Genomic DNA, 22339 nt, shown 5'->3' with positions numbered 1-22339 from the left:
AATCTATCAAAAGGAAAGTAAGTAAAGTGACAGATGCCCAGAGAATTTTTAAGAAGTCATATGATTACCATGGTATAATTTACAACTGTTTAGGAATTACTTTAAAGCAGATGAGATTTATACTCATATATACAGTATATCAGTCGTCATCTTCATGGTAAATACTAAAGAGGCATGGCTTAAACTTACTATGTGTCATTCCATGCTTCCATGTGACGTAAGAGGAATGCAGAAGGTCTTGTATCTTAAAATCTTCATTCTTAAGCAGGTGTATCAATGATGATGGTTAACTTCTTAAAAACTCACTCACTCTTTCCATAACCACCGCACTGCATACTGGATTGAACGACATATCCATGATTGTTTGTACTACAGAAGGAGAAGAAATATCTGCAAGCCCTCTGCAGATACCAAGCACATCTGGGAACTAACTGCAATACAAACAAGGTATAATCAAATTAAGTCTGTGATTATAATTTTGCATATACCATATTAATTAATTTCACCTGTGATGCCCCTTTTGGATCACATTTCTGAATTGAAAATATAGTAGGCGAGAATTTGCAAAATCAGGCCCACTTCTAATCAACTCTCCTGGAAAAACCTTTGTTGAATACAATGAAAAATGATTTATCTCCTCTGTACCTGGTTACAATTCAGTGACATTTAGCTGATATTCTAAAAGGAAATAAGCAATTTGGAACTCTCATTCTCATGAGGAAAATCAATTTTGTAGAAATCAATTAACACGACTGAGTATTTCCTCCTCCTCTTTGTGTCGGTGGTTGATGACTGCTGTATGTCAAGCTGTTCAGAGTTACTGATTCTGTATCTTTTGGTGGATATGTATTTGCTTGGCGCCAATGAAAACACTTAAACTTTAAGTACCTACACTTATTTAAAACCAAATCATATGTACAAGCTGAAATATTTTCATACTAACTTAGATTTTCTCTCAGATTGGAAAACGTGTTTGGTGAGTTCTGTAGAGAGATTAAATGTCAAGGCAGATCAAGTGCATTCATCTGAGATTACTTGATACCGAAAAGGGGGACAGATAGAAAATATTCATATTTGCTAAATGTTTTGATCACAAAAGTTTTATATTTGACTGCTTTTGGCAAGATTGTGCATGAGATGTGTGAAGATCTTCAATCATGACTCAGGAAACATTAAAAACAGGAATAGTGCAAGCTTGTTTCTTACACCCACAATAAGTCTCTCTCTCTTTCATTGTTTATTTCTTTTGAGGTGAGCAATTTTTGTCTTTTTTTATGTCTCCTTTTCTCTCTATCTCTCATACATGATAAAATGATAAATTGAGGCACTTTCTCACACCCACATGAATAAACCAGAGTCTTTCTCTCTTTGTCTCGCTCTCTCTTTTTGTGTCATTTGTCCTCTCAGATATGAGAGACAGACTGAAGCACCTGCAAGAGGTGCAGAATGACTCTGAGGCTTTCAGCACAGTGGAACTGGAGGACCTGTCAGAGCAGGGAGAAGCAGCAGCAGCGTCAGCAGCATCAAACCCTGTCCAGGACCTGGACCAGGACCAGGACCTGGACGGTGTCCTCCAGGAGGCCCAGCAGATACGCCTCGAGATCCAGCAGATCCAACACGACATCAGTGACCTCAGGGATGTGCACTACCAGACCTTGAACAACACTTCTCACCCCAACGCCACGAAGCGGGACTCCAGTGCCATCGGGGCAGATATCAAACGCAGGGGAGAAGCTGTGCTGCAGCGGCTGCACAGGATGAACGCTCTCGGCAGGGAAGTGGAGGCCCAGCGTGGCAGCACCGACCCGGTGGCACGCATCACTCGAACTCAGTACCAGTGTCTCAGCAATGCTCTGCGGGAGGTGATGTTCAACTACAATGACACAGAGATGAGCCACAGGGAGGCCTGTAAGAGGCAGATTCAGAGGCAGATGGAGGTGGTGGGCAGAGAGGTCAGCGAGGAGGAGCTGGAGGAGGTGATGGAGAGCGGGCAGTGGAACGTGTTCAGCGTCCAGGCGGAGGGGAAGACAGCCCGCTCAGCGCTCAAACAGATTGAGAGCCGTCACAAGGAGCTGCAGGAGCTGGAGAAGCGAATCCAGGGGATCCAGGAACTGTTCCTGGATGTGGCTGTGCTGACAGAGGAGCAGGGGGCAACCGTCGAAAACATCCAGATCAATGTCCAAAACACTGAGGCAACCATCCAGGATGCCATGGTCCATCTGGAAAACGCCACTACTTATGATAAAAACAACCCCTTCAAGAAGCTATTTTGTTGCTGCTTTCCATGTTACAAAAATTAGGTCTAGTGAGGGCCAATTTAGTTGCATTAAGCAGGTCTACCTCTGGTGCACCTGGTGAAAGACACACTGTAAAATACAAGAGCAATCCCTAAAGACATGAATTTGTTGCTGCTCTCCATGTAATGACCATTAGGTATAGCTGGATTAACTAGGTCTACCTCTAGTCCATTTGGAAAAAGCCACACTACAAGCCTATAACACAAGAACAATACCTTCAAGAAACTGTTTTGTTCCTGCTTTACATGTTATGATCATTAGGTCTATTGATTATTTTTGTATATTAATGTTATTAGTAGAATATGACTCAAATGATTTGACAATGGTGATAAAAACTAAAGTAAAAATAAACTTTTAGCTTTTCATTCGCCAAGCTGACACTTCAACTTATATATATACAAACAAGTTTCTTTAAACGGGGAATGAATTGCATGGTCACCCATTCACAAATCAGAAGACAGTAAGGATGAAGAAGATCCAAAATGAACGGTTTACGCGCAAGTGTCAAATGCGCAAAGGCTCGTTTCCTGTGCGGTTTTATATTAAAAAAAAGAACGACGAGGAGATGACTGGTGGATTTCCAACTTCCAGGTCATAAACCAAAAAAGTGGTAAAGTGTGTGAAACGTGGGGTGAAACCAAACGAGAAGGCGTGATCTTCCGCATTAGCACCTGCAGCAGGCTGCGTCGTGTTAGTCAGTTAGTTGAGTCTGTCTGCGGGATCTCATAAGATGTGGGTTGACTCCTGTATGTTGAAACTTCGTAATATCACGGAGCTAAAAGGGGAAATGATTCTTTCCGTGCTCGTCTCTTCTGCTTTGGCGAGTTTATAGAACTGCTGGAACCTAACATCAGGTATGTTTAATATGTACTTATATATCTATATGTTCATTAATTATCGGTTTAGGGCTGATATAGGCTCACATAATCGATCAACAGATTCGTAGTGCCACATGCCTACAGGCTGATTTCTATGAAGAAGATAATTTGTTCAAGTTTCTCCTTTTCATACGCTGGACGTGTCTGTGTGCTCATGATTTTGATGTGTCATAGCCAAGGATGCTTTTAGATTTGTTAGTCTGTGGCATGTTTCCTTTTGTAAAACACTTTAAGAACAATAACTACATCACACTGAACCCTGTGTAACAATTGGTCTTAATAGGAAATTACGCTAAACCCTGTGTAACAATTGGTCTTAATAGGAAACTACACTGAACCCTGTGTAACAGTTGGTCTTAATAGGAAATAACTGTCCAGATATCAAAGTCAACGCCCTGTAATTTATGTGTTGTGTTAGCGAGGAGGACGTCACAACTCAGAGGAAGTATCAGTTTCCTTTTGAAGTGTTTATCTATCTCTCTTTAGAAGTTACATTTAGAGTATTTCATAATGGATGCTAGATAAGAGAGAGTTTAATGAAAAAAATGCCTCCCTTAGGTGATAATATTTAATTGACACAGTAAGGCTGTCTTTTATACAAGACTGACTAAAACAAGATGGTGATGGAGATGTGTCCATAACTGTTTCTTGTCAGTAAAGCTCCTCGCTCTCATTGCAGGTGAGATGAGGGACAGACTGTGTGAGCTGCAGAGTGTCACTCCCAAGCCTGCAGCAGTGTCCAGCGGGCCTGAGGAGCACCACACCGCTGAGGATGAGGCCGTTCTGGAGCAACACGCCATCGTCTTTGATGGAGAGGACGTGATGGACAGCATCTTCAAGGAGGCCCAGTTGATGCGGAAGGAGATCTCCCTGCTCAAAATGGACGTGAAACGTCTCGGAAAGCAGAACACGAGATTCCTCACATCTGTCAGGCGGATAAGCAGCATCAAACGAGACTCCAATGCTCTGGGACGTGACATCAAGGCCAGAGGGGAGGCCATTTATGCTCGTTTGGAGAAGCTGGGGAAACGGAGCAAGGAGCTGGAGGAAGAGCACGGGCAGTGCTCAGCTCTGGTACGCATGGTGCGCTCGCAGTACGTCTGCCTGACCAGTGCCTTCCACGATGCCATGTCTGAATACAACGAGGCTGAAATGGCCCAGAGGGAAAACTGCAAGACCCGCATCCAGAGGCAAGCGGAGATCATGGGTAAGGAAGTGAGCAGAGAGCAGATAGACGAGATGATTGAAACGGGCAAGTGGAACGTGTTCTCGGACAACCTCCTCATCGAAGGGAGGACTGCCCGCTCCGCTCTCACAGAGATTGAGAATCGCCACAAGGAGCTTCTTGAGCTGGAGGGCCGCATCAGGGACATTCATGACCTCTTCTTCCAGATGGCCCTGCTGGTGGAGGAACAGGGCTGCATGATAGACAACATAGAATCAAATGTATGTGCTACTCAGGACTATGTTGTCAAGTCCACAGCTCACATCAAGAAGGCTGTGAAGTACAAGAAGAGTAATCCGTGCAGACGTCTCTTATGTTGTTGTTGCCCTTGTTGCAATAATTGAGACAGTATCAGTGTTATTTTTTTCTCAAGTGGAGATCTTACTCCTGCCTCTAAAGTGTTCCCATAGCCATGAGAATATCTTTTAGAGCTGCTTGATTCAAATCAACTTCCTATGCAACTATGCCTTAAATGTTATGCTTAGGTTTGTGTATTTCATATCAATGTCCTCACCGAGCTGGTCTCAGAAAAGGCCTAGAGTCTACATTTCAAACCACAAGTCCATATGCAAATGTGTTCAGTGTGATATATAAACGGTGTTCTATTTCCTGATCATCAATGAGAACAGTGTTTGCATGACTACTGTAAAAATATCTAAGCACAAATTAGCTCTCAGCTTTGTCCTAGAACTGTTGGCTTTAAGTTTGCTTTTTAAGAGCAAATGTTTCTTTACATGACATATTTAAGTGATATAAAATGTGATTTTACAATTCTAAATAAATGCCTTACAATGGCTTTTTAAATGTATAGTTTTGACTATGTGAGTGTGTATTCTGGAAAGGTTGCACTTTCAGAAGTGTTTTTTCAACTATTGCCACACACAAGGTTTAGAAATTCAGTGAACACAACATAACCTCTGTGGTTAGCCTAGCTGAGGAAACAAGATAGATTTGTATGCAACTATCCTCTGTGTTGGCTACCCAGTGGTATGGATGTTGGCAACCAGACCAGGGCTTGCTCTTTCTCAAGGTCTGCTTCACAACAATTCAGACCTCCTTACATTGTTGTCTCTACTTGTCAGCAGTGGAACAGTGTGAGCAATAGTATCCCGAATCTTATGGTTCCCTAACTGGCCTGAGTACATTGAGGAGCACTCACACAGGGCCAGAGTCAGTCAGATTAGCATTATAGGATAGGGTTTCTCAAACTTAAATAAGGACTATACATATAGGCTACATAAGGACATCTAAATAGATACAGACAATGGTCTTCTGTCCACAGGTAGCGTGACAACAGAGTAGAGTGTGAAAACTGTGGTCACAATACTTTTTGTATTTCACTGTACTGTGTGGTAGTCTAAATGAAATGATAGTGAAATTAAAATGGTCTTCAATTTGCTGTATGTGGCAATCCATGAAGTACCCAGGGGGAGATTCCCAGACCCACTGTTTTTGAACCACAGCTATAAGGAACTTTGTGTTAAAGTATTGTTCCCTAAGTTCAAACTGGCCCTTGGGAAACTATAGGCATTGTGTCAGACCATGGGAGCCTCATCTACATCACTTACAACACTGGATGTTTTCACCATGACTCAGTGTTGAAATGGGTACCAAACTAAAACTGAAATTAAAACTTTCAACATAGCCGTATGTGGCGTGTGATGCATCGACTAGCAGCAGGACTAGCTTTATTTGCTCTGTGATGTCGTCTATTTACCTAGGTAACTCCACCTGTTAGTCGCATGTTTGTCGACCTTTCGTAAATGTATATTGTCCCCCTACGATATACACCCACCAGGATGGCCGAGTGGTTAAGGCGTTGGACTTAAGATCCAATGGACATATGTCCACGTGGGTTCGAACCCCACTCCTGGTAGAACTGCGGAAATTTTAATCAGACAAACTATACAGTGAAACCAAGGAAAACAAGTACTTTGAATACTCTGGTTGTATTGTATCGGGCCTTATCGTTAGTGTGGAAGATCAACCACTGCGACAGTTCATCCCCGCCGCTGTGTGGTCGCAGCTGAGGATTCTGCTAAACAAAACAGCAGCAGGGTGTTATGATAGAATTTCTATCCCCCTAAAAAAAAAAAAAAGTGTGATTCCCCTGGTTGTGTTTCCTCGCCTCGATCTCGCACCAGGAAAGGAAGGAAAATAAAATCATCCCGTTTTCTGCTGATGGTTTTCCTCACGCTGGCTTTCCAAACGGGAACGGAAATCACGCGTGTGTGTGATCTCATTACCTCAAACCACACGCATCCATTGATTCTTCAGTGAAGTTGACAGGCTGTAAATTTGTCTGCTTATCATTTATTAGGCGCGCGTCACCCGCAACACAACACACACCAAGGACAAGACGTGGGCACACCGCCAGGGGAAACACCTTTTTTTTTCTTCTTTTTTTTTTTAAGGTGAAACACATTTTGCCACAACACCTGACTCAATTGTTTTCCCTCTCCGAGCGCAGCTTACGGTGAAGCCACAATTGTCAAATAGGGTTATGCTGAAGTTTCGTTTTCATTTGAAACAGTGATTTTAGGGCACTTACATTGCAAGACGTAGCTCAGGTAACGTATTGAATTTCAACGAATTTATCCTGCATTTATGGCTCGTTATGCAGATACTGCATCATCTAAAAATAACTTAAATCATGATCTAAAACAAAACCATATCCTGTTTTATCACAGTTGAAGGACAATAGGAAAAGGGGCTTTTCTGTTCGGACAGATGGGTTATTATACAGGAACTATGAAGACAAGTAATTTATAAAGATATGCCGCTCTGGCACCATCTAGCTGTGAACTGGGGGACTTGTTGGCGTTCAACTGGTACACTTACATTTTTTTTCTCAGTGCAACAAAGTAGTAGTTGAGTCTGCAGGTTTTCATTCCAACCACTGATTTCACTGATTAGCACAACTTCAACCAGTGAGGAGAACTAGTAGCAGCAGTACTTAATATTAATCCCACACTGGGGAATATCTGGGAAAGTTCTGGGAATCGTAGAGGCATCACAGGCAATGCAAGACAGTAACAAACAGGGCATTTTGGGAAGTATACACCTATTATTGAAACGGCTTCAGTACATTGTAAATTTGTCCAGGATATTTTGAAATTCAGAACTTGTGAAATCAGCTGGTGTATTGTTGCTTGGGAATGAAAACCTGCATAGACTTGGGCCTCGATGGCACATGGCTGCAATAAAGGTAAAAAAGCGACTTTTAAAAACTGATAGACTCTTTATTAAAATGCTTCAGACAGTCAAACAATGGTGCTGGCATAACTCGATGAAAACACACTTCGGCATGAGTGAAAACTTAAACTTTTAATGTTGATGAAAATGTAGATACACTCCAGGCACCTGTAAAGACTGCTGCCATCCCTAGAAACAAAAAAAATAAACTTGTGCTACAGTTGAAATATGCCATATTTGTGTCATTGCTGCAACTTTATGTGTGAACCCCAACAGACCAAGATATTGCCTTTGAGTTAATGCTCAGGTCCCCATTCCATTCACACATTTCAAAGGCTTAAACCTGAAGAATGAGGGCATGGAGTGTGCACCTAAACATGTGATCAGTTCAAGCTGGAGTCAATTATGATACAAGTAAAAAAGTATGTAACAGTTTTTATGAAAATGTACTAACGCCGAGAAATAAATGGTATAAAAGAGGATGCGATTGGGCTGAATGATAATTTTTTTTCCAAAGACATCTCACTCACATGCAGAACACAAGGGAAAACAATTCCCACTATTTGAGCAAAATCAACCCCCAGCACTATGATTTACAGTACATACTGTCATGTGCAAATCAATATTTCAAATACAAACCTAGACAATCTTACAGAGGCAAATTTGTCATCCCAAATAAGAGTACCAGTAAAAAAAAAGAAGAAATAAAACAAACAAGGAGGGTCTTAAAAGAATAAAAAGATAGCTTAAGAGTTCAAATAATGTTTGGGCTTTACAACAAACTCTTCCAAAATATGAAACAAAAACACACAAAAACTTTTTCAAAGAATATCAAAACCTTTTCTCACCAATTATTGGTTATTTTTCAGTGTCAATTTCAGCAAAACCTTTTGCAGCTATTCTTCACATAAGGGAACAAAATATTTCATATATGATCACACCTTGTTAAACCACATTTTTTTATCCAAACTAAAAAGATCTAATATCCAAAAATATAATTATAGGAGTTAAACAAGACTGATGACTTCATGTTTTAACGGCACATTCAAATATTTCAGCTGACAGCCTAATTCAGTTACTCACATAAAAACATTAGGACACTGATGGATGACAAACATCTCTTGATGACATGTAAATTGTTAGTCCAGCACTGCAATACACACAATTAGGTTATAATACTGAGTGGTACACCAGTCAGTTCTAAGACCCCACAATAATCAAGTAGCTGACAATTCATCGCGTAGTTTTCAGCAATTTTGTAGACTACACACAATTTACTGCTAGTTATGGCCAGCACTTATTGACGCAGCTTCATGCTACAACCCTGAGACACTAACAACATTTGAACACAGTGGACATGTAGTGCCAAAAAAAAAAGGTTAAAAATACAACCATGATAAATAACAAATATGAACATAATTAGTGATGCTCATTACCAGAGGGAAGCATGTGCCCGTTATATTTCTTCATACCTGGCCTGCAGGGTTTTGAGGTCTGACATAAGGGAAGGAAACCAAGCTTTTTGCTCATTAGCCACAGCTGCTGATGGATTCCAAAATTCACCAAGTACGTTTACTATTTTACCAGCCAAACTGCTTTTTAGAATAGAAAGTAACCTCCACGCAAAGGCTGATTACCTGTCAAAGTAGCTGGTAGAATAGAGAAACTTGCCAACCCCAGCCAAAATGTATTGCCATCTGGCTGGTGGCTAGTGTTAATTCATTTCCCACCCTGTACAACATGCCCGCACATTTGTCAGAAGTGAGATCGGTGTAAAGGTAGATGGCCCACCACCTTTGTTATCCAAACAGTGGCTTCAGTGCCACCTGCTGAATCACAACACACCCAACATCCAAATAGTCAAAATGGAGTTGGCATGCTTATGCTGGTTAAGAGAAATCAACAGCTACATTGAACATGTTCAGCCTTTAAAAATGGCATGCATTGTGTACAGTTGATGTTTGGTCAGTATCTTAAAATGCAGAATTAAAGCCATGAAATCTAAATGAAAACTATGAGCTTCGAGCATAACATGTATGGTCACTCTAGGTATCAAGGTAAGATATAAAACCGTGCAAGATAAGATACCAGTAAACTGTTCCAGCAGGAAGCAGTTGAGAAATCTCAGTGAGATGTTCAGAACCCCCTCATGACTAGAAATCAAGTGTATCATAAGTTAAGGCTCTACTCTCATTTCCAATGCAGCACAGTACTGACTTTTTGATATAAAAATAAAAACTCTACATCAAAAAATCTGATTATTTACACATCGTCAGAGTATGTAAGAGTAAATCTTCAGTACATTGGTATTAGTATATCCATTAGAGTGGAAGATACAAGGCTAGCACTTTAATTTGTTTGTTTATAGTCCCAGTCTGTGATTGCAGTATGGCAGCCTCTGTTGAAACACAATTGCCCCACCACTGGCTTTGTTAACATCGTCATTTATGGGATTGGAGAGAATTTGTTTTTCCACTGTGAAACAAAAAAGGACTAACAGTACATGACAGCTAACCATGAGTTTCTCAGGTATTTTGAGAGACTTAAATTTCTAATGTTTGTAAACACTGGAGTAAAATACACCTGTACTTTGAGTTATGACAGTTTAAGAAAGTCCCAAAAAGCTGATTGTATCTTTAAGAATGACTCATGCTACTGGCTTGAGGACTGAACGTAAACACCTTCCCTCTTTTGTGAGCTCCCTGGTGAAACACATGCATGGCAGAGGGATTGCCTCCTCCCGACGTGCGATCGTGTTGAACTTGCACTTTTTGAGATGGTCAGCCATGCTGGCGATGTTGGCAAACTTCCACTCATTCACTGTACCAAAGGCTGTGCTGAATCGCCACACCTGATTGACATACAACAGAGAATCAACGCATTACTTCTCACGCAGTGACAGACATTATTGTATGTCTTACCTAGACTAACGGTTGCATAATGTGTTTGTTACATTGGCAAGAAATGACACACTCAAGGACTCACCTTATCTGTTATCTGCCACGAAGAAGACCCATCAGCACGCCGTTTCTTCTCCCACAGCAGGACGACCATGCCACGCATCTGGAGCAGGCTAGCACACACGTCTCTCATGGTGCGGGACACCCTGGACAGTTGGCACAAGCTAAAGCCGTCCAGGAAGCTTGCTACATGCTGCAACAGCTCAAATGGAAGACTGCTGAGATGGTCACACTGGGAGCCAAAGCGACAGGTGTTTTTTGGGAGGTTGTCCCCGATTCTCAAGGGTAGACCAGGCTGCACTCCAAAAGAGCCAAGGTGCCTATCGTGGATGATTCTGGAACCCTGTACAGACGGGCAGAATCGTCTTTGGGAGTAGGTGCAACCATAGTAGGCCAGGGGGCAGCGGTGCTCCATCCAGCCATTGAGTCCAGCATGGATGTCCCCGTGAACATTTTTGAAATGAGAGGAGAACTCGTCCCGCCGGAACAGCTGCCCGCACACAAAAGTGAACATGGAGCGCTGCTTGGTTTGGTATCGGGCCACACATTCAAGCACCAAGTCCAGCCTGAGTGTGTGGAAGGGGCTCGGGTTGGAAAGCTGCGGGCTGGCGTGATCACAGGCCGACGCTGAAGCAATGTCTCCCACCATGGTGTTGGTAGCAAGAATGGCTGAAGGAAAGGAGAACGTCTGCGTACCAAAGTCAATGTGGTAGCCATCGACAAACCTGCTGTCTGAGATCCCTCTGCCTCCTGGTGAGTCACCGAGGCAAAAGAGCAGAGCTGCGGTAATGAGGTCGATGCCGTGGAGGCCCATGGGGTCGTCTGCAACTTCCAAGTCAGATGTGTCTACTGCCTTGTCCTCCATCTTTGCCCGAAACAAGTAAGGGTCTGACAGCAGAGCCCGTCGTCCGTTGAATGTAAACACACTCATTCCTCTAAGCACTTCTACATTCTGCAGCTTACGCTCCAGGCATCTATACCCGAGTTCAATGGGCAGGTGTTGTAATAAATTATTTCGCACATGCTCAGGCAGCAGGAACGGCATTGGAGGTGAAAGTGGTGCTGGTTGGGGCACAGGGGGTTCCAGTGCTACAACAGGCATGGAATGAAAAGGCATCTCTGGCCTGACATAGTAGGAATTATTTATTGGCTCGTTGATAATGTCATCCTTCTCGTCTTCGACAAACAACTCAACAAACTCATTTTGTTCCACCCAGCTAATCTCGTCTTCTTCCCCATCTGTCCCCACTGCACAATCCACTCCACCTACTGCTCCGAGCTCACACTCTGAATCAGAGTCACTCTCCTTCATATCTACATTCTTCACATCCTCAACGGCAAAATCACTATGACTATCACCATTTTCTCTGTTGTGAAGCGCTCCGTTCTTATCAGTCTTTTCCCCATTTAAATTTCCTACGATCACATTGACATCCTTGGAATTAGAGAGGATGTCCAAGGCAACTGCTAAACTTCTGCTCGTCTCCACCGAGGTCTTATACAACTCATTATAGGGCTCGTCTTCCATGTCCACTGTTCCATTACTCAACATTGTCTCTGGTAGACTTGATGCTGTGGCCATCTTGTCACTTTCATCATCTTGCTTATCCCCATTCTTTGACACATTGGTTGTCACCTTCAGAGACTCTAACAGCATCCTCTGATCCTGCAGGGCCAAGGCCATGTCTAGCTGCTCCACCTCATCAAAGTCTTTGCTCAAGTTTTCATAGGACTTGCGATCAGCATAGCTCACAGGCCAGCGGTTCCACTCCATAGTGCAACACACCACACTTGCTGGGCACGTCTCAAGGTGTTCTGCCATCTTGATCCTAGCAATAGTGAATGGACAACCGAATCCGCTATTTAGGCAAGGCACCCTTTCATATGGACACAGTAGACGATGTTCCTCTATTTTGCATGCGTGAAAAACTGCCCCACAGACAAGAGGACAGCCAATGAGGTCACAGGAAACACCCGTCTCTGGCCTTGTCATGCATCTTCTATTGATGCACTTAAGGCAGTGGGTGTGCAGGCTCTCCATTTTCACGTTGTTGCTCCTTGACCAAGTGGTGCTTCCAGGAAAAAGGGGTGAAGTTTTCAACCCTGAAACAAAGGCAAGCAAAAACACTCTTTTCATAAATCTTGAGACATTGCACTGATGCCTCCGTAACCATCAATGTTTTCATGCTGTAAGCCAGGGCAGCAGTCAAGTGTTGGGACACAACCATGTGAAAGGCCAGCTATCATACCATGCTACCATTACATTATCCCACTGACATCTCTGCAACCCTCCTACGTGAAACATGTGAAGTCTCATGCCTTAAGAGTATTCTGTGACTTAATTCCTAGACATGTACTCTCAAAAACATGTTTACTAAATCTTTAAGCTGTTCAATAACATTTCACAACACTCCTCTCTTAGGTTACATGGTCACACCGGTTCTTCAAGGACCTTAGGGTACACTTGACCCCTCACCTCTGACTCTGAGAAACAACTGTCCATTCATGTTGTTTGATGACAAGTCTGACAACAAAACCTGAAGAATTTGAACATGCTATGCAGACTGTTTGCCTAACAGCAAAAATAGACCCATGAGGTTAAACACCTCTGCGGTTGGTTAGACTTGTGTTAAGGGATTTGTAAGATGATGTGTCCTAACTAAAAGACGCCAAATAATAATTTAAAGAACCACAACGATATTGCAAGCCCAAAGTCCAAACCGCAGTGCCACACACAAGAGCCATTGTTCAAGTCACTGCAGCCATGGCCAACAACAGCTAGCTAAATTACGCAAGCGTAGCTGGCAAATTAGCAAACAGCTAAAAACACAAACAGGACCGGCAGTTGGTTCTGGCAATTAACAACAAAAGTTTATCTTAGGGATAACGAATGAAACTTATTTAACATATAAAAGCTAGTTTGCATGGTAATTGCGCCACTGACGAAGCTGATCTGATGAGACACAAAACTTTGTTACACAAAAGCACAACAACATCAACAACATGGCCAGCAAGCTAGCATTAGCTAGCAGCTACAGTGGCTAGCTAGCTAAGTTAGCTTTTAGAAAACTGCTTACCCGAATAAAGGGGCAATCCAAGCCTCTTTTATTATCTTTGACGTTATCTCAGCTCTCAGAAATAACGCGAAATCCAGAGCTATAAAAACAGCTCACTGTCACAGACTCGAGTCTTCTTATGAGCAGGCTCTGACTGGTTTCTAGTTTGCTATATGAGACCTTCGCTGTTCTGCCAGTCGGCGTTTGTGTTGATCATAAAAGTGTGGGGCGCTAGAGTATCACGTCATCAAGCAAAAGACCAGTAACATTTGGCTAAGCGACGCAGACCTATGAGAGCGCACTGAAATAGACAAGCCGGGGAATACCCCGAGGATATTATACAAGTCATCACACATCTCTGCGTGGTTATTAGGCTTTCTAATGGATTCAAATTCCTGCGAGGCAATTCAAATCACATAGATACTTTTACAATGAAAGAATCAGGGACAGCACTTAGAGAAATCTTTATTAAGTTTTGTTGCTTTCTTACAAAACAAGAAATTAGTTTTAAACAGAGAAATATATGCAACTTTAATTAATATCATAAATCACATTTGTGTGTGCGTGCATGTGTTTGTCTGTCCATTTGTTTGTTTCCAAGGGCCCCTGATTCATGAGGCCACCTCTGAGATGTGGTGAATGTTGGAAAGGGTGAGCTGCGCTTCCTGCGCTGGGTAGGAACGTCTGGAGCGAAGCCATAGCCTCCCAAACACCCCTGTGACCAGCAGCAAGACAACAAGCAGCCCTCCGAGGACAAAGGTCTCCACAGGGGGGACTCCTCCTGCATCTGCAGAGAAAAGGAGACAGTCATCCCACTCTGCATATCAATTGTTGCATACATTATCTAGCATCTGCAAGGCTTTGAAAGTTTGAACACTTGAATGACTCTACATGAACTCAGTAAGAGTCACAGAGATGGTGCAAAAGGTATCAGTGGGAACATACTCAGACTGGGCTTGTCCCTTTCTCCCAGAAGTCGTCTGATTGGTCCATAAGATACTGTATGGGACAGAGGGATGTCTCTCCGCGTCCTCCCTAATCCATCTTCACCAGAACAGTTCTGTTTTTGCAAAGGGTTGCGTTGGCAAACACATCAGTGAATGACAGAAACAGAGGGGCTACCAGCCTCATTGTCATGTACAAGTTGCCAACACAGCCTCATTGTCAAGCAGTGCGTTAATTCAACTACAATAAGAACCGTTGTCCCCATAGATTTTGCATCAAGGCAGCTTAGCTACTAGCTCATCCATCTGAAAAACAATTCTAGTCTGCTGAGTCTATATTAAGGACATAAGCTGCACATAGGCTGCTTGTCTGAACTGGCCTCTGCCTGCCAATTTGAGGAATGGGTATGACATGAGCTGACTCACAGGCTGGCAGACCCCCGGTGTGTTGTGGCAGATCTGGACGTTGCAGTGAAGGAAGACGTCGGTGTAAGAGCTGCCCACAAACTTGAACATTTGTATCCTGAACATGGCCTCTGGACCTTGGCCATTCTTCAGCACAGTCAGTGTCTGTTCGTTTGACAACACCGGGCAGCTGAGCGAGAGAGGGAGGGGTGGTGGTAGTGAGATCTACATGTAGAATGCCATACAGTACATTCACAGCAAGAAACGATGAGGGAGAGCTCTAGCATTTCATGAACAGACTTAATCATTTAACTTGTGTGATTTATTGCAAAGCTAACAAAATAATGCAAACATTATTTTCAAATGATTCAACACAGCAAGAGACAGGTTTGTTTGAGTATTTTCCCCTCTGGCATTGTGAAATCCTTCTGCATTTCATTGCTATGCCGTTGCTAACAGTACAAAATACTGCCTGGTTGTCAAGGGCATGCACAGCTGTTGAACTGAAACGCATATGGCCTCAGACAGCGGTCACATGACTGGGCCCAGAGAGTTGTTGTCTGGCCAGCTCTCTAAGCAACTAATTCTCTTATTTCAGATTTCAACAGCGCTCTCGTAAGAGGACTAAGTGCTGTTTGCCAGTGTGATGAAACAACATGGCAACAGTGCATGTTTCAACACATCGTCTAAATACGATGTTATAAAAAACAAAAATAGAGAATTCTTTTTTTATCAGCTGTGAGACACCAAGTGATAAAAAAAGATGCCTTGCTGCAAGCACCAATGCATGTATAAACTGTGAGACAGCAATAAAAACTCTCCTATTCAGTGCTGCTATTTGCTTGTATATTATTGTTATTCATGCAGTATTACAAATTGCAGAGGTGTGGTTGCTCATTATAAAATAACAGATTTTGTTCAAACTGTCTTGAAACAGACCTGTCCTGGATGAAGGTGTACTGAATGTTGCTGTACGGGTCACTGGTGGGTGTAGCCCAGCATCTCTCCATACGCAGCATCAAGTGAGCTGGTATCTAGGAGACACACAGAGTTGGGGTGATGGTCAGTCATTCTTCACACAAAGTAAACACTTTTCCATAGTAGGTCATCAGATGCTAATTCATAGTAAGTAAACAACAGCTGTAGCAAGGGGTTTCTGGAAGCTGGAGAGACACATTTGGAATCGGCACAAGTCTTTCATGTAGGTGAGGAAAGAGATGGAGATGTGAGGAAAGGGGCCTTGCTGGAGTGTGTTGGGGGTTGTGTGTGTGTGTGTGTGTGTGTGTGGTGGGGGAGTGGGAGGCTTGTAGACCATGTGGATAGAAGCACTGATATCAACTTCTGATAACAACATGGAGAGGAGGACCTGCACTCAAATTACCGTCTAGTCACGGGTGGAGTGTTAGATTTCCCGCATGGCCTGGAACATCCCACCACACAACATATATTGCTTAACATGGTGTAACACTGTGCTTAACCTGATCCAAAAATAGCTGTCAATAGCAAGAATACTTCAAACTCTATTTCGTCCCATTCACTAGTATGTGAATTCTCTCCAGTTTAGTTTAATCGGTATTTAGTTGGAATGCTTTGTTTTGGTATTTAATTCCTTTAAATTCTCTGAGTCTTTAATTCCTACTTCTATTCGTACTGCATACACAATCTTGGGGCTAATCTTAAAGGGGCATTTCACCCACAATACATTCTAACTCTGTTTTTTTGTCCCCCTTCTCCCATTTATAGAAGGCCTGGAACATCCCACAGCACAACACATTGCTTAAGATAGTATAACAACATGCTTAACCAAGTCCAAAAATAGCTGTCAATAGTAAGAATACATCAAACTCTATTTTGTCCCATTCACTAGTATAATGAATTCTCCCTAGAAAGATTTTTGTTTCGGTCTTAAGTTCAACTGACATTTAGTTGGAATGCTTTGTGATATTTAATTCCTTTAAATTCTTTAATTCCTAAAGAGCCCTAAGCATGTGAAACAAACTGAAACTAGCTTGAACTATATTTTCCCAACAGTATCATTCAGTGAGACTTTAAGCTAAGCAATGTTTTTATTCATTCGCTGAGCTGTAGTTAACCCCAAACTGAATAACTGGTGTCTGAATCTCTCCAGTTGAAAGACAAATTCAGATTCATTAAGTCTCGAACCAAATGTAGACGATTATTTACAGTTTGGGAATATGTGTGAGGTTTGTGCATAGTAAGCAGCTTTGTTTTTGGTGAAGTGCCCCTTTAATGAAGATAGTTATGGAAAGGGAATACTAGATTACCATGAAAACTTTCACAAAGATGTCGTCATCCAGGGTGAGTGATGGCACGGTGGTCCACCTGTCCTCAAAAGCCTCATCTTTGTACAGTAACATTGACACTGAGAAGTTCCCATCCTCTGTGTTCAGAGTAATGGTTCTATAGAGAGAACATTTATAGAGCCACAAGTTAGCAAGTTAGCAAAGAATTTAACTAACAGATCTATTGTCCTCTAGATAAAGAAACCAATGCTTACTTGACATCCACTCTAATCATGTTTTCACCGTTGGGTTGCTGGACCATGTAGTTGATGGGGTAGCGGCATACAAACGTTATGTTAATGTAGTTTCTGGTAACAATATCTGAATCGTTATTGCGTATGGTGTTGATGAACATGATGTGTGTATCATCTGAGGCCTAAGGAGAAAACAAGACAAACATGAGGGTCAATCAGAAAAGAATTAGAATAAGAATCATTTCAATCGCTATGTACAATAAATGTCTCGAAATTTTACTTTTTTTGCAAATACACAGGATCTGATATAACTAACCCTTGTGCTGTTTTGGGTGGCATTGGGATTGAGAACCAATGCAGAAACCTAGCTTGGGTGTTAAGGGAAAGGGAAGTTGATAGTAGGTGTGTCACTGAGGTTATCAAGTGGGCACCTCTTCTTACATGTTTCATTGAATTCGGCTCACGAAACCTCCAGATGCCTCAACAATTCTGCCGTCCTACTGAACTATACTAATCTACCCTTTATCTACACTTGAACACCACTTAATCTGGTTCACAACAACTTCCACCAATGTCTAACCTCACTTTCAGCCTCAACAATAGTCTAACTGGACAGCTGAGCCTGCTCAAAAGTTCAGAAGCTGAACTGCAAAAACAGTCATAGGCTGAAGTGGCCCGTTCATCAGTTGAGAAACTGAATTTTACCAACAATAATAAGCTGAGGGGATGGCTGACCCTTCTGGCTTGAAACAGCCATCAGCAAACAATTATCTGAATTCTTGGTGACACTGGTGCAGAGACTTACAGAGTTTCACAGTATTGATCCTACATGGTGCAAGGCCAGCACTACTTTGCATACAGTGCAAAGGTAAAGTGTAAGACATGATAGACAGCAGTACACTGTATATGTATCAATGTACATACTGCATGTGCATTCAACATTCAATATTCAGCTACAAGCATTCGAGAAACATAGCATATAGTATCATGGCTGCAGCTGTAGTGAGGTAAGTGTAATAACAGGGCAAACGGTAAGGCAAATGTAAGATAGAGGTAGTTTTACAGCATCTTCCAGCTATAGGAATCAGATTGAAAGCTACAGGAGAAAGGTCATCACATCTCCAGGTAGCCATGAAAGAGAGTGGTGTACCCGCACCCTTTAGGCCTCACCTTAGGACACTCTTTCCCAAGCCATAACTTCAACAGTTATATTCCTTTCACACACCATAAATGTGAGTGATACAGTTCAATGCTCAGATGCTGTCTACTGACGTAGGTGAAACCATAAAAAGGAGACGGGTGTAAAGGTTGTGTCCAAGGTTTGTCTGGGCCCCCGTCGACCGCAAATGGAGGATGGGACCTGTGGTTATTGAGCAGGATGAATTGCCCCATGCCCTAACAGTCCAGACATCTTTTACTACCTCTTGGTAAACACACAACCCCCCACTATGACTAGTTTCTACAGCGAGGGGAACAGGTCTTCATTACTGCACAAGAGAACCCCACTGACACTTGCACTTATCACAGGGAAATACGAAGCCTCGGTGTCGGTGCGAAACCATCAGAGAGACACGACCGAGGGCACCGTCATGTTTCATTGGATATGGCCGACCTCTAAACTTAACTATTCACTCATTTCTTCTCTGACAGTGGGTTTTAAAAGGTTCTAAGTTCATGGTGAAAAGAAGATTGACAGCTACGGCATTCTTCTCCTTTAGCAACAGCATGTAATCCAGAGCGGGCTTACTTCCCTCAAACTGCTATGCAAAAGCCTTGTAAAACTGCTGAGGTGGGGTAAAGGGAGATTTCCTCCCGCTTCAAAGCTGTGTTAACCTTTTACTCGCTTTACAAGAAAAGCCTCTATGCATTCCAAGCAAGCAATTCAAGGGCACTCGTGTTCTGAAGTACGGATTTATGCCTTGCCAATGTTGAAATTGTCGTCTGGGAAGCGCAGGCGCTCCATGAGAGTGGCTGGTGGAAAATAATCAGTTGGCTAATGAATTATGGCCTGCCTATTCACTGGACCTTAACACACGACCATCATTTCCATGTAAATCCTGATAATTTAGAACTACAGGGCCATTCAGGCACCCCTCGCTGCTTTGAATAATGTCCTGGGCTGTTATGGGGAAAAGGAACAACGCTACCCTTCTTCCTTGAAATACACGCCACTCCCCTTCTTTTCTCTCCGCTCCTTTCTGTCTGAGCTCAGAGTATGTGCCTTTCTCTGTCCACCTTATTGTGCTTGCTATGAGCTAATTCCATAGTGGCGATCTGAACGCAGAGGCCCACGGTCCACACTTGCGTCATACAAGGAAAAAAGTGGCTTTTCTGGTCTTAAGTTATTCAAGTTATTTTTAGTGTTATGTAAAGTGCAATTGCCTCACCAATTTAGCTCCTCTTTTGGCACTAAAGAGATCCAGACAGGGGCCAGTTCCCACAACAACCGTGGACATCGTAAAATAGATAATTTATTATGATGGGGATTTTATGTTGCCAATAATGGAGATACCGACTGTAGTTTGTCTTAATGCTAGTGTCTTCTTCTTTTGTTAGAGTTGTTCTAAATGACTGAGTTCACGTGCACAATTTGATTAGTTAGAGTCTTAAATCCCTCGGACATGGCCTGACCCAGCAATCTGCACAGAATACATCACTTTTAAGGAAATGTTTAAGAAAAGATTGTAGGTCATACCATTATAGTTCCGCAGTCAGAGAGATTTGTCTTAATGCTGAAAACATAGTCTTCTCCAACCTCAACACCGCGGCACTCTGGATCATTTAAATGCAAATCCCAAACCTAAGTAAGCAAAGCAAGGAAGGAAATAATTTAGGGTGTCATTACGCAAAGTACCAGGGAAAATACTTTGAGTTTTGTTGGTGTTCACTTACATAAACTGGAGGCACTTTGTTGAGGAAAAAAGTGCTGGGAATAACAACCTCCATATGGTCGTTGGTACAAATGACAGTTTCATTGAGCTCTAAGAGAAAGGAGGAAGATAAAAACAGGTTAAACCTCACTCAGAAACAATATTCCATTCAAATTGTTAAAATTTAAAAGTAAGTAAATGACTTTAACACAGGATATGGCTGATTTTGAAAACTGTTACAGACTAACTGACCTGGGTTGGAAGCAAATAATTTAGGCAAATAATTTGTGCGGCTTGTTTTAACCAGATGGGTACCAGATGGGTGTGGTGGTGTACCATATCAGAGCAATTAGATACAAATATCAGGCAAGTTATCAACAATATCAACGTATACTACTGGATGGTAACCTCAATCTATCACTTAATTACACTAAAATAAATCATATGACCAAACGGTATTTGAAAATAAATAAGGAGGATCTGCAGACTAAGGTTGTTAACACAACGATGCATTTACCAATCCACAGGACATGTTGTAACTAACCCTTTCAGGTAATCTAATGGTATTATAAATATACATATAGCTATTTACATTGTGCATTTTCACACATTTAAGTCTCATGGACTATATCCATATATTTTCAACATATACTATGGATATCAATTACTTTTGAATGTCAAATGCAAAAACACATTGCTGCTGTTGTGGAAGAACCTATTTTGATTATATTCATGTTTCATGTTTCAAGCTTTACATGGTCCTTTATGTTTCAGCCAGGGAAACCCAGTCTAAACCTATAGTCATCAATCTGAAAAAAGTGTCTTTCTAAAGTCCTGAAGACTTTCTGAAGATTTTCCCTCCAACAGCAACATGTTCGACCCTGGACAGATCAGCCCCAGAGGCGGTTTGATCTGAGGTGTGAGCTCACCCTCCTCCTCAGGCTCCAGATAGACAGCGGAGGTGAACATCCTCATGGTGATCAGTAGCCAGGCAAACACCAAACTGGCAGGTGCCATCTTCCAAGGAGTCTCCCTCTGGTTTCTCTTCGGCGCAACACTTCAAGCACTCCGCTCCTTCTTGGCCCTTTCCCCCAAATCTGTGAATCTTCTGGGACTATTCAACGCAGCTCGCTGTCACCACAAGACGTAGTACCCCCTCTTACTCCAACCCTCGAAACACAGCTCTAATGAACTGGGAGCCTCCCTCCAGCCTTAAAACACCAGCTTGAATGATGTCCCTACCAACAATGAGATTCCGGACATGAATAGAGGGAACCGAGGGGAGTCCAAGGTAACACGCATGCAAACGCCTATTGCGGCGATGCCCTCTTAGTAAACATCTTACAACCGTTTCTTACTACAGGGAGCAACAAGAAGTCTGGTAACCATGCAAAGAGAAACAACAGTACTGGGCTGGCACTCTTTGTTGTCTACATCTTTTGTCTGCACGTTTTAAAGGGCATGGCAAAATCTTTACTGGTGCGGGAATCCCAGTCAGTCAGACGAAAAGAAACCCATTATGAGTCAAGGGCAGTTCACTGACGATGCCAAAGGCCCGCGAGTGTACGTGTGTGGTGGAACAGGCCGTAAAATACATAAGCATAAACACAAGAAAGGAAAAAAGATTCTTTCCATCACATTTACAAAAGCTTTTGAAACGCAGAAAATTTTATAAACAGCCGCATATCTGTTAACCAGCAGATGCTGAATCCCAGACAATTTGTAATGCTGATATCAAAAAGGGACTTTTCAGCTTTTATGAGATTAATTTACAAGATTAGCTTCTAAGACGCTTCTTGTGCTTTTTTTGTCTTGCAAATAAGACAAGCGTAGGAGTTAGACGGGATTGTCTGGTATTGTCTCACCAGACAACTGGCTCAAAAAGGATTCTCTGGAGGAAGAGAATCCTACTAAAATCTCTCACTTTTGCTCCTGTTGTAAAGGTCAATGGCTTCCTTCCTGCTTCCTTTTTACAACATGGAAATAAACCACAGTAAATGCTTTTGACTGAA

The 22339-nt window shown here is 42.4% G+C and overlaps 4 protein-coding genes and 1 non-coding gene across 6 annotated transcripts; 3 read left to right on the top strand and 2 right to left on the bottom strand.

Moving 5' to 3' along the window:
* The first annotated feature begins 278 nt into the window (after window positions 1–278).
* On the top strand, window positions 279–2300 carry LOC139649183 (syntaxin-11-like). Its single transcript, XM_071525518.1, has 2 exons — window positions 279–447; window positions 1408–2300. The coding sequence occupies exon 2, from the start codon at window positions 1410–1412 to the stop codon at window positions 2298–2300; it is 891 nt and encodes a 296-aa protein (XP_071381619.1). The 5' UTR covers window positions 279–447; window positions 1408–1409.
* Window positions 2301–3020: 720 nt separating this feature from the next.
* stx11a (syntaxin 11a) lies at window positions 3021–5199 on the top strand. Its single transcript, XM_071525519.1, has 2 exons — window positions 3021–3151; window positions 3855–5199. Exon 2 carries the CDS (start codon window positions 3860–3862, stop codon window positions 4742–4744), a length of 885 nt encoding a protein of 294 aa, XP_071381620.1. The 5' UTR covers window positions 3021–3151; window positions 3855–3859; the 3' UTR covers window positions 4745–5199.
* A 994-nt stretch (window positions 5200–6193) lies between these two features.
* On the top strand, window positions 6194–6276 carry trnal-uaa (transfer RNA leucine (anticodon UAA)). The gene has a single exon. It is a non-coding gene; the product is annotated as a tRNA-Leu (tRNA).
* A 1366-nt stretch (window positions 6277–7642) lies between these two features.
* fbxo30a (F-box protein 30a) lies at window positions 7643–13760 on the bottom strand. 2 transcript variants are annotated; one of them, XR_011695593.1, is made up of 4 exons: window positions 13633–13760; window positions 10581–12658; window positions 8444–10446; window positions 7696–7784 (listed from the first exon to the last, which is right to left on the bottom strand). XR_011695593.1 is itself a non-coding variant. In XM_071525514.1 (3 exons), the coding sequence occupies exons 2-3, from the start codon at window positions 12594–12596 to the stop codon at window positions 10243–10245; spliced, it is 2220 nt and encodes a 739-aa protein (XP_071381615.1). In that variant the 5' UTR covers window positions 12597–12658; window positions 13633–13760; the 3' UTR covers window positions 7643–10242. The 2 variants fall into 2 exon arrangements, 1 of the variants encoding a protein (XP_071381615.1); XM_071525514.1 differs by having other exon boundaries at window positions 7643–10446.
* Window positions 13761–14222: 462 nt separating this feature from the next.
* LOC139649168 (pancreatic secretory granule membrane major glycoprotein GP2) lies at window positions 14223–21344 on the bottom strand. Its single transcript, XM_071525498.1, has 9 exons — window positions 21257–21344; window positions 20350–20438; window positions 20153–20257; window positions 17479–17639; window positions 17246–17381; window positions 15900–15994; window positions 14982–15150; window positions 14557–14671; window positions 14223–14398 (listed from the first exon to the last, which is right to left on the bottom strand). The coding sequence occupies exons 1-9, from the start codon at window positions 21342–21344 to the stop codon at window positions 14223–14225; spliced, it is 1134 nt and encodes a 377-aa protein (XP_071381599.1).
* Between the last annotated feature and the right edge of the window lie 995 nt (window positions 21345–22339).

This window comes from Centroberyx affinis, unplaced genomic scaffold, assembly GCF_046629955.1.
Source record: "Centroberyx affinis isolate AG114_WGS23_722 - 3 ecotype Tasmania unplaced genomic scaffold, CSIRO-AGI_Caff_v1 ptg001299l_1, whole genome shotgun sequence".
Lineage (NCBI taxonomy): Eukaryota > Metazoa > Chordata > Actinopteri > Beryciformes > Berycidae > Centroberyx > Centroberyx affinis.
Note: the sequence above shows the minus strand (reverse complement) of the source record. Positions and strands in the feature narration are given on the sequence as shown.